This window comes from Drosophila elegans, unplaced genomic scaffold (assembly GCF_018152505.1).
Source record: "Drosophila elegans isolate 14027-0461.03 unplaced genomic scaffold, ASM1815250v1 contig_814, whole genome shotgun sequence".
Lineage (NCBI taxonomy): Eukaryota > Metazoa > Arthropoda > Insecta > Diptera > Drosophilidae > Drosophila > Drosophila elegans.
In genome coordinates, this window is record NW_024546167.1 from 10,413,447 (window position 1) to 10,425,625 (window position 12,179).

The window sequence follows — 12,179 nt, forward strand, 5'->3', positions numbered from 1 at the left end:
TCAACTAATCCATCAATCAACTCCCCAAACAAGCATTTCATCGCCGGGTTTCATAAATAACTTTTCACTTTCCGGACGCCCAGGAAAACAAAGTGCAATCCCAAGGCCAATTATCTGGGCCCCAAATGCAATTCTAAGAGACCGACCACAGGTACTTTTAAGTGGCGATTGCATAAGTGGCAAGCGCCAGAGAGCTTATCAGGATTGGCTTCTTTGTTCCATTCGAAACACAATGATAATGACCCGTGATGATACTAAAGATCGGGCCCCTCCGTTGTCCAAGTCATCTCTCCTCGGGTCTTTTGTAATGCGTGCCTAAATTTTATTTGATGACTTTCTTTGTTGACCAATCGGGCTGTGAGAAAAGTATTTGCGCAATCACCAGAAATCGGTGGAAAATATTTTCACCTGTTGCTCGATTAAATTGTTTGCACGATCCGTAGAAAATATTAGCAGGAAGTTAACCCCTTGTCAAATCCATTTCTAATTACCTGATTTTAATTTCTTTCTACTTATTTCTTGGCCATTTCTGTCTTTCTCTCTGTATATCCCGCAGCGTGCTCGTGTTTTTGTAATTACTTCCCACACACGGCGAAAACTGTGAGTTATAATTGCCAATTTCGCTTGTTTACTAATGATTTCCCATTAAATTTTGACTAGCAGGGTCAGAGAGAGGGCAAAAAAACAAAGTATTCAGTGGCAGTTGGGATCTTGTCTTCAATCAATTACAAGCAACAGAAGGTGGTTCCACAAATGAGTTGTGACTGCAATTGAATAATTTTTTATGAAATCACTTAAATATATAATTTTATTTTTGAAAACAGTGTCCCAAGGGTGTGTATAATTGCTACAGCCTTGCCTTCGTTGTATCCTAAACTACTAAGCTGACCTCTGGCAAAGACATTTATGGTTTTTGCAAATAAGTTTTATGCCAGAAAATAAACATATATTCCGTTGGCAGGGGAGCGGCCCTCTTATAAAAACAAACAGATTTCGATGAATCAGATTTACATGAAGAAAAACTAGTAGATTTTGTAAAAAAGAATAGTTCTTCGACGTTAAAAAATTACAATACAACATAAACAATTTGCACTTTCAAAGTCTAGTTAACGATCTTGATGAATGGGTAACCAATGGACAGTTCATATATCTGCCCGAGATTAACAAAAAACAAAAGCCATTGCCAGACGGACGAACAACAAAAACTGAAACACCGAAAAAAGACTAAATGCTTTACAAATACGCAACAACAAAACGCTCGAGGGGAAAGACTTTCACCTTGCGACGAATGATCGAAAGAAAGAAGGAAAGAAATGTATGGGACTGAAAAATAAAAAAAAACACCAAGAAAAGGCAGAAGCGGCCTTCGAGACAGATGCCATGGACCCGAAACCGAAACCGAAAAACCAACCCAAACCCGACCTGCAGTGGCCTCACCTGGCAACAACAAGTGGGCAACCCGACGATCATGACTATGATCATGATCATGATCATCGGGAGGCGCTGAAGAAGCCACCATCGTACGTCAATAAACCTTTGACTCAATGACGCTTTAAGGCCGGTGCTTATCACTCGATACCAGACCCTCAAAGGGAACTGTAGTTGGTGTGAACGATCGTGAGCTGGCAACTTTTACTTTTCATTCAAGAATCGGACAGATTAAGTCATATGGCTGATCCGCTGCGCGTACTTAGAATTCTACTTTCCCCGAAATCTACTGCCTTGTGTACCCCCACGCAGACACTTGGGAATCAAAAGTGAAAACAAAACGTTGGGCACATTTGAAGCTTGTCAAGTTTGGGACAGGCACAAGATCTTCAGTCCATTACAGTCGGCTGTCCAAATCTTCAACTCATTTAGGATAATCATCGACTATTTATTAAGCAACTATTGACACCATCAACTAATGGCTTAAACAGATACAGTTATTAGTATAGGGCCCTATTTAAGCGCAGGCACAATCAATCTACAAAATATACAAATATTAACAGCACAACAAAATTGGCAACTTTGTTGTTTTTTCCTTTTAGACGCTGTCGGAAATTGCATAATTCACGCAAAACGACCAAAGATTCGATGAATTAATAACAAAAACTAAATGATTGCGAAGCCCCTCGCGGCAATCTCAAATGGTGTCACGTGAAATAATTATGCCCAACACCGAAATTGAGAAAGACGAAGAGGCCGAGCTGAGAAAATTAGATTAAATAAAAAGTCAATAACTTTTGATAACCTGTAACCACTTCCGCTCGAGATAATGGAAGATATATTTGAAGGTTTGAAAACGAATCATACTATCAACAAGGTCTATATGAGAGATATTTGAACTAGATTGAAAAATCGTAGCTTTACTGTTTTTTTTTTAGGTATTTATTAAACAAAAACCTTTTCAAAACCAATCAAAAATGCAGTACTAAAAAAGGAACGAGACAAGATGTGATGTGTTTAAAATTAACAAATAAATTAAGTATAAAGCTAGCGCACTCTAGCGCTCAAGCCAGCTCATCTTGAATAATGCCAAAAATGAATATGCCTAAAAGTAGGCAGTATTAAATGCTTTTAACAAACCACTCTCTTCAGTGCTTACTAAAAATAAAACAATAACATTATTTTGAGTACATAGTTTTTTTATTTATTTTATTTTTTTGCTGTAATTCTTGTAATTGTAATTGATTACATGTTTTTTTTCTTGATCTATACAATTAATATGCTTCATTAATTTAAAATTGATATATCTGTACGTATATTTTAATAATTATAAGTTCATCATTGTTTTTGTTTTCAATTAATACTAAACGTTAAATTCGAACACACTTTGTAAAACAAGTTTTGCAATTGGATTTGTTTTTGTTTCGGTCAAAAATCATAATAAAACACATAAAGAAAGTATCAGATACAATTAAGACGAGTGGCAGAGAAAACATTTATAAATAATACGAAACAAGCTCAAAAGGATCGCAGCTGTGTATATAGGCTTAGGTATTGTAGTCCTATGTGATATATATTCAAAAGTCATGAGCAAAAATTGCAATTTGTGTACAGTGGTATCTAAACTTACAGGATTACAGGTTACAAACTTCGTTCAAATTACAGTCTGGATTCGGTAAGCAATCTTACCCAGCTCAAGTTCCTACTAAACTGTTTGCCGTCTTGTTGTTTTCTTTTTTTCTAGTACACAAACTTTAAATTTGAATAAAACATTATTTATTTGATTTGTTTTTGCCTCCACTAATACGGTTTACATAGATGTGGCGCACTACAATTATTGTATATTGGGTTGGTTTATTAATCGGTTGTGATATTGGCCATATTTCGTTTCTCTATCCGTCTAGATTTAATAGATTTATAGTTTATTAAATATATATGTGTTTTCATTAAATTATGACATGTATTCCGTGTGGATAGGGCTGATGGGTGTGATAGTTCATTTATTTCCATGCGGACTACAAACTTATCTTGCATTGGTAGACTAAAGAGTTGATTTGCTTCAGTGTGATGTATGATGTTGGCCATCGAACCTCCAAGATCTTAGACTACGAATACAATTACAGTTAAGATATAGTAATAGATACATTTCTGTTTCGCATATGTAACTAATAACAGCCTTGATACTGTTGCAAAAGACATGGAAGCTGTATGAAATTGTTACAGACTCGAGTCGTAACCGTATAACTATTAATATGTGTGTATCTTTGAGTTTGGGTGAGTGTGGGATGCGTTGGGTGAATCGTTACAAATGTTATCTACAACTATGTTTAGTATATGCCATATCTAATAGACTATATCTAGGTTATCTTGTTCCTTTGAGCTGGCTTCTGTTTATTTTGTATTTTGTTTTCTTTTGTTTGCATATTTTTTTTATGTTTTGTCTTTGAAGGTTTGTTCATGTTGAATACAGTGTGTGAGAAAGAAAAGCTTGCAACACTTTGATAGTTTGGAGGGAAGAGAATACTTTTCGGGGAAAGGTTTGTGGATGTGAATACGATTGCGAATACCTTTAGCTATGGCAGTAGCGAACTAAAATAGGGTTCAGGGTTCAGGGTTAAACTGAGAATACTGCAAAGTGCTGCAAGAGAGGACGACCCCTTGGCTAGATGCAACTATTTCGAGTGGGCAGGGATTCTTTTTCCAGGAGCAAGTGGTTACAGTGTAGTACAACAGCAATGCGCTCGCATTCAAATACAATTCACACAACACACGTCTCTATAATTCCTACATATAGCTTACAAATAACAATAACTACAGCTACTTCTCCTCCTCATCCCGCTCCCTAACATCAGCGCAGTGCTGCGGACGCCACTTCTAGCTCCAGAAGTCCATCATGTTGACCAGCTTGCACTTCTTCAGCTCCAACTTGGTGGGCCTGGCCCGGAGTCAAGCCCGTCCAAAGATGGCCCTGTCCGAGACATCGCCAGTGGACTGTGAGTGCGACATGGCCATGCTGGCTGCCCCTGACGACGACCCCTGCTGCTGCTGCTGTCCACCCGCTCCATGGTGATGATGGTGGTGTGTGGTCGTGGCAATGGTGGCCGTCGACGCATTGTGGTGCGTTACATTGTGATGGTTGTGCGCCAGCGTCGAACTGCCATACTTGGAGGTCATGGCGTTCACAATGCCGTTGCCAGTGCCAGTCAGGTGCTTCCTGGTGGCCGCCGACGAGACGTGATGAGTGCTGCCGCTGCCCACTCCGCCGTAGATGCGATGCAGCGAGTACTGCTGCACCGACTCCAGATCCGAGACGCTCGACGTGATCTTCGAGCGCACCGCCACCTTTTGCATGCTGTTGTACTTGTCGCTGGCACTCAACTTGATGTCGGGCAGGTGGCCATTGGACTGAGTGTGGCTCTGTCCACCCGCCGGCTGTTGTCTCGACTTGGTGCTGGCCAGGGCCGCATTGTGCACCGCCGTGGTACTGGTGATGGAGGCCACCACGGGACCGCCGCCGGTGCCCGGCGAGATCTCCGAAAAGCTGTAGCAGGAAGACTTCTGGGAAACACTGTTCAGACCGGAACTGGAAGAACTGCTGGACATGCGACAACTGCGATGGCGACTGGAGGCGGAGGGCTGCAGGAACTCGTGGTGGGCCGCCTCGTCTGGCGTCATCCGCTCCGCGGGATCCCATTCCAGGCAGCGCTGCAGGAAGTCGATGAAGTAGCGGTCCTGGCAGTGCAGTATCTGTGCCAGCGACTTGCTGCCCGGCGTCCTCTTCCGTCCCTTGGTGTTCGTTATGCAGCGCGGGGCATCGCGGGAGTCGAAGAAGAGGCGCCGCCTCCTGGCCACCGAGATGAGCACCTTGGGCGGCTGTCCCAGCACTTCCATTATGCAGGCCAACTGCTCCACCTCATTCTCGCCGGGGAAGAGTGGGAAGCCCGTGTACAGCTCGGCCAAAATGCAGCCTATAAAAGTCGGAGAGCAGAGAGTTTGACATATAATTAGTATCGATTTACGGTTTTGCTTGATGCACTACCCCCCAATTGGCGCAGTCATTTTGGGGCGGCGGTCAAACAGGCGCATTGACCTTGACTTTGTACACGTGTCCGTCCCCTCTTGTGCCTGAGAATATTTATTTTTTACAGCACTTTCTAATGGACTCCGAGTCTGAGTGGTTGTTTAGTTGATGGTCAGTCAAGGAGAGATTTCACTGCAAGATGGTTGAATCAAGGCCTTTGAATGACATTTTGGGACTCAATAGATTTTCTTTGAGTTTTGGCTATTCATCTCAATTTGAAGTGACTTGCTGTTGCAGAATGTCGGATTGAACAGCACTAAAGATACATTTTTTCTGGTGACTAAGCTATTTTAACTTTTCACTTTCATTTACCTCACCTACAGTTTGATTGAAGCTAATTATTTGCTCATAGCTTAGCTTAGATAATTCTAAATTCTTAACTGAACTTGACCATATTCAAAGAAAACCTTTTTATGGAATTACTACAATATTTATAACTATGTAAATTGTAAGGAAAAGGTTACATTGGCTAAACTTAAGTTATAACTTTAATTAGTTAAAGTGGTTGATCAAACTAGAAATTGATATAGCTAAAAGCGGAATTCCTTAGCAACCTTATGTGCAACTTATCTGAATATGTGTACCTGCATCTGAAAATTTACCCCTTTCTGCAACCTCATTTACCTAATGAAGCTCGAAGCAATCAAACCCACACACGTATCTATTGCAGATGGTTTACTCTGTTAGGGGAGCTGAGTTTGCTAAGAGCTCACATCATTCAACACGTAACCCATTTTCATTGCCTCCTTACTCTACATGCTCAGTGCTCAGTGCACAGTGACTCGAATAAGCAGGCCCACACACATGAAGAAGCCCAAGACAGCGGATAAAAATAAACTGAGCTGGCTTTTATTAGGGCCCAGAAATAACAACCTGCCACCGACAACCTCCGTGTCCGTGCCCACATTTAATGAGTCCTTTGTAGTCGACGGAACTCACGATATTTCGCTGCTGCTGCTGCTGCTTTTGCTGCTTCTGCTGACCGGACGTGGTTGTGGTCGGAAATGGGCGCTAAAAGGATGTGCCCGGGAGTGGCTAAAGGTCCGCACAGGGCCGGGCAAAATTATTGTATACATAAACTTCAAGTGGGGCGGCACTTGTTGAGTGTGTGGCCCCTGACCCGCACCTCCATCGATATCTCATTGTTCGGTCGGATAAAGGAGGAGGTCCTTTTCCGCCTTCGCTTTTGCCTGTTGCTACTAATTGGCCTAGTGCGTGTTCTTACACTTCGCTGAGCTTTTCGGTTTGGTCTAGGTCAATTGAACGGCTAAAGTGGATAGCCTTTACTGGGAGAAAAATTGTTCTAAGATTGACATCAGACATAATGTTTATTAAAGCAAACTTTTATTTTTCAGGATCAAACATCGAGGCATGAATAAAATAATACTTACAAGCTTAGAAGAGTTTAAAAAGATAATTTTATAATTAAAATATAAGCTGTGTAAAGTCAGATGGTTCTTTCTTACAAATTTTAAATTTTTCAACCTATTTCCTTCAGTACACTTCATGTCCTAAAAACACAGAACTCGTCCACGTGCTGCATAACCCACAAATGTTTAATATTTAATCCCTCCCACCATTTGCAGGGGATATTTATAGGGCCAACGTGTGTGTGGGCCATAAATTTGCCTGCCAAATGCAGGGCAAGCATTTAAAATTTCATTGCAATCGGGCTGCACATGTTTTCCAACCCACTTGGGACACACTGGGCAGAATGTTTTTAATTAAAAGTGGACACTCACCCAAGCTCCACATATCGATGGCTGTGCCGTACTGCAGGCCGAGAATCACCTCCGGGGAGCGGTAGAACCTCGATTGGATATACGTATAGATTTTGCGATCCACGTAGCATGAGCTGCCAAAGTCGATGACTTTAATAGAGCTGCTACCACGCTGTTTGAGCAAGATGTTTTCCTATTTCAAATTTATCAAAATTTATATGAGTAAATAATAGAAATGCTATTTAATCCAATTCACTTACCGGCTTGAGATCACAGTGAATGATGTTTTCCTTGTAGAGCAAACGCAGGCACTTCACAATCGAGTTGCAGAAGCGTCGTATGAGACTCATGCTGAATCCATTGTAGTTGTTCTTCTTTATCAATTCGTACAGGTTCAAGCTGTAAAGACAATGGACATACAGAATATTAGTTCAACCCCTTGGCAAAAGCGATTTGAACATGAGTCAGCGATGAACTAAACCCCCATCGGAATCGTTGACAAAACAAGGGACACTCTCGCGAATGGAGAACAAAACAAGGAGTCAAGTCAAACGCCGGCCGCTTTAAGTCCTCGTTGTAGTTCGGGCAACATGCATTGAATTAATTCCCATTGCATGTCGGGCTCAAATTTGGGTACACAACGATAACGTTCTACGTCAGCAACAACAATATCGACAATGTCAGTCATGAGCAGCCGGCAGACGACAACAGAACGATACTGAAATGGTGGCAAATCAAGCCGAAAAGAGCGGCCAAACAACTGACAACAGTGGGACAAGAAACCGTCTTAATTTTAAGCTACTAGGCTAAAAACATGTTTAAGGATTGCCTGATTATATAAATTCATAACAATGCTTGCATCCATTTTTCAAACTTATATTTTAGAATGCTCAAGAATGCTCTTACATGGTACACTGGCACCTTAGACCAGAAATGCTTCTTCTTCGAAGTGGTACAAAAATAATAAAATCCGCATGCAACATATTTAGGTTTAAAAATTCCATGTTGTGGTTTATGAATAAAATATATAAAGGCAGTTATTAAATTATTGAAAACACCTTTTTGACCCTGTAACAAATATTTTAAAATTGAATATTCATTTTTTAAAGTATTTTGGTTAGTTATGATCAAAATTCTCTTTAATTTGTATTTTTTGCGAGTACATTTTGCTAGTGCTATATTTATAAAACAAAAGGATACCATACAATCACTGTGTGAACTCCCTCCTTGAATTCCAAAAATGTCGCCTCTATTTGTCAACCCTTTCGCTGTATTCGTTTACTTTGCGATTTCAGTGCCATGTTTTTTTTTTGCATTCGCAGTTTATGTCGATTAATTAACTGATAACAAAGAAGTTTTATTCCCTCAATGTCAATGCAACCACAAAAGAGACAACAAGCCAAGATTACTGGAGATGGGTGTAATATGTATACTCCTCGTTGATCAAAAGTTTGGTCAATTCTTGTTTGCCAGTGTTTGGGAACCGATGATTGATGACTTTCCGGTGGCAACGACACAGGGCAAGATATTTGCCTCCGTGCTCTATCTGTTCATGAGATTTTCTCTCGTTCATCATCATATATAGTAGATCTCAATTTATTGAGCTCGCTTTCATTTCCGTTTTCCCCATAAGCTGTTATATACACATCAATAACTTTATCGCCTGCTCATGAGTGCTGGTGATGCCTTGACATGTGTGACCTATATAAAAGTGGGAGGACGATGGCCCAAAGTAATAACTGCTGTTGACTTGAAATGACTCTGAACTTATAAATGGGAGTAGTTGAATGACTAAAGGTTGAAGCCATTAAAGCTTATAAATTTCGGAACACTTTCTAAGCAAAGCAAAATGGAGAAAATTAGTTAATTCACGTTTCGACACCCCACATTTGCAAGCCTAAAATTCTATTCAAAATTAAACTTTATATTTGATTTCACACAACTTTGGCTTTGAGCCATGTTCTACATGCCGTAATCCAATTTAAATTTATGTCAGCCGACACACACTCTCTGAAAGTGTTTAAAAGCGCGCTAAGCTGATTGAGCTAACAGAGTGTCAAGGACGTTTTCTTGTGTTTTCCCCTCCATGAAAGCCACATAATGGCATGGATGACTGTCAAATCGTTGAGCAACACCACTCAGGCTAGAATCGCGGTTGTGTGAAGGTGGCATCCACCCAGACCGCGAAGGTCAGGCGGCTTTTAATTTGAAAAGTTGCTCATTGCAGTGGCGCCTGTGCGAGTACCGAAAATATCAAACCTTAAAGTGGGTGGCTTTAATGAAACTAAAGACGACTATTGATTTTTTTCGGCCAGCCAAAATAGATGACGAGCGGTTGTGGGTGGTAAATGCCTTTTTTGGCAAACAGACGAGTCTATAACAAACCAATAAGAAAATCATCAAAATGTCATAATTTCAATCGGCGAATCGGAAGAGTGTACATGTGTATATGCTTAGAAGTCTGCATATTATAACTGCATTATGACATGCCACACAGTCGACGACGGAGTGCCAATGCCAAAAGTCCATGAGTCTGCCATGAACTTGAAAGTTGTTTTCGGCTGCCTCCCGTTGTGTCTTTTTCCGGCCCGTTTTCCGTGCCGAAATTCCGCTGGTAATTTGATTGATTTGCCCCTGCACCGTTGCAACTGCAACATGCAATTGTAACGAGCCACTAATGCCTTGCATTTAGCACACCAAAAATGGAACAAATAATGCCAAAAGCTGGTGAAAGTGAATTCGGATGAACAAAGCTTGCAAAACCGAATGACGCCCCTAATAAACAAAAAGTACGGAGATAAGGTTGAAGGCCTTAACTCGCAAGTCTTAATTTTATTCTGAAAAAAAGCCACAAAGTTTTTAGGTATTTTATTTAAAGGACAAAAGCATAACGCTTCATGGCTGTCAATTGGCAGAGCTCCGAGAAAATTAACTTTTCCCGGTGGCGAGAATTGTGTCACTTTCTCTGTTGAGTCGGAAAATAAACTTTTTCGTTGCTTTTGGGCAACTTTTAGCATAAATTTTAAATTGGTTTCCCTGCTGGCTGAAAGCGAAAAGAAAATGCCATTGATTGACAAGCGACATTGGCGGTGATGAAAGCTTTCCTGTCTGCATTTACATTCCGAATTTCAACGTGTTTGCCAACTTGGAGGCGGAATTAATTTTTTTTCTACGGTTATCGATTACAATGCCACAATTAATTTTATATTAACGAGGTCTGCTCGAAAATGTTCAAAAATAAAGCAGACATATTTCCTAGCTAATTTCTTTTTAAATAACCATAAATATTGAAAGCTAAGCGGCTTAACCGGAGCTCTGCTGGCTTAATGCTGGCTTTGAATTAATGATGCTGTCCCTGACTGGGACATTTGTGACCTTGCGTTTCAGCCCGGGACTGGCTAAATTTCCTCACAAAATATCCGTTTGTGCCTGTGCTTGTGCGGTATTTTAATTAGTCGACGACTGTCTGACAGTCAGCTATGTAGTCGAACCGTAAATAATCACAGAAATGCAGAAAAATTCCTGCCATAGCGAGGAGTGGAAATAGAGGCGAAATTACCTTTTAGCAGATGATAAATGACTTGGCCTTGGCCATGTTAACTGGCTTCTATCTTCCACGGCGACGGGCGTACAGCAAAACAAACTTAATGCCCGGGAAATGTCAATTAGCAGTAATTACTGTGCCATGGCACGGCATAATAATAACCTACATCAACATCCGTGAAACAGCTGACACCGACACCATTCCCGCCCCCTGGAGTGTATAGTATATTCTCCTGGTAACTCAATCCGCGGACCACTCGTCCTGCCGTCCTTGCCGCTTTCCCCTAATTGCAATTTACACGAGCTGAGTGCAAAAATTAATTAAAAAGAATAAACTTGCAGGACCTGCTCATTTGCATGACCGATCACGCCCACTGCCCACTCCTCACGCACACCGCATGTTGCATTTTAATTAAAAATCATTTCGTCCTGTGCGCCCCACATGACTAAAAAGGCAGCGAAATGCCGGCGACATCCTGTCAGTTGTCTATGTCACTTTCACGTTGTCGCTGGGCAGGTCTGGAATAGTCAATTACATGGCTGATGACAGTCGGTCACATGCTGCATCTGTCTGACATTGATTGGCTTTCAAATGGATAAGGTTGTGGTCACAAAGTGGGTCACCAGGGTCATAAAAAGTGATGGGTTCTTCTCGTTTAATAAAATGCCAGAATTCCAAAAGTATGCCCTACAATAATGGTCACCGACTTTCAAAAAATAGATTAGCAATTAATTTATTTTGAATTTAGCACATAAATCCTCATCAAATCTAAGACCTTAATTATTTTAAAAATTAATTCCCAGACGATTATCGCCAACATGATCTCGTTATGAGCCATAAAAATTGAAATTAAATCATGGCACATTATTGCATAGCGAAAACCCGCCGAGTTAAGAGTGGAAGGCAGTGACATTGGACGCGAAGGATGGCCACGCAGGGTACTTTGCTTCTGCTACCCTCCCGGGCAGCATTAGCTGAAATTTATGTGCTTGACACACACCCACAGACCCGAACACACACAGAGATAGAGACTTGGCCGCATGCACAAGGCCCGAAGCTTGTTCTTTGGCCAAAAAGGACCTCGCTGGGACAATATGCTGCATACTTATGGGGGCTGAATGTGTGCTGATGTGTGTGTTGCCTGTCTCTGACACTTTGGCAGCTCTCATTTTATCGCTGTCGCTGTAAATTATGTGGCTCATAATGCTAAAACAAGACCAAAACAGCTGACTGAGAATGCCACCTGCCAGGGTCGAATGTGGGAAATCACCCAAATAACTATGTGTGTGTTGTGTGGGTCTGCGAAATGTGTCACTTGGCGTCAATTTAGTTCCTCCCATTTCACATGTCCTTTTTCCGAAATGAAGTCCTTGAACATGTCTGACTCTTTGTGGAGGTGAAATAA

General features: G+C 41.2%; 1 protein-coding gene across 5 annotated transcripts in view; it reads right to left on the bottom strand.

Annotated features, from left to right (window-relative positions):
* Positions 1-3,187: 3,187 nt before the first annotated feature.
* LOC108138799 (dual specificity tyrosine-phosphorylation-regulated kinase 2) overlaps positions 3,188-12,179 on the bottom strand; it is a 52,433-nt gene continuing 43,441 nt past the window's right edge. For all 5 annotated transcript variants that reach the window (XM_017261279.2, XM_017261282.2, XM_017261278.2 and 2 more), the window contains 3 exons: positions 7,491-7,629; positions 7,252-7,423; positions 3,188-5,396 (listed from right to left, as the gene is read on the bottom strand). In XM_017261279.2, coding sequence (XP_017116768.1) covers positions 4,375-5,396; positions 7,252-7,423; positions 7,491-7,629 — 1,333 coding nt within the window. In that variant the 3' untranslated portion in view covers positions 3,188-4,374. The remainder of the gene's footprint in view (positions 5,397-7,251; positions 7,424-7,490; positions 7,630-12,179) is intronic.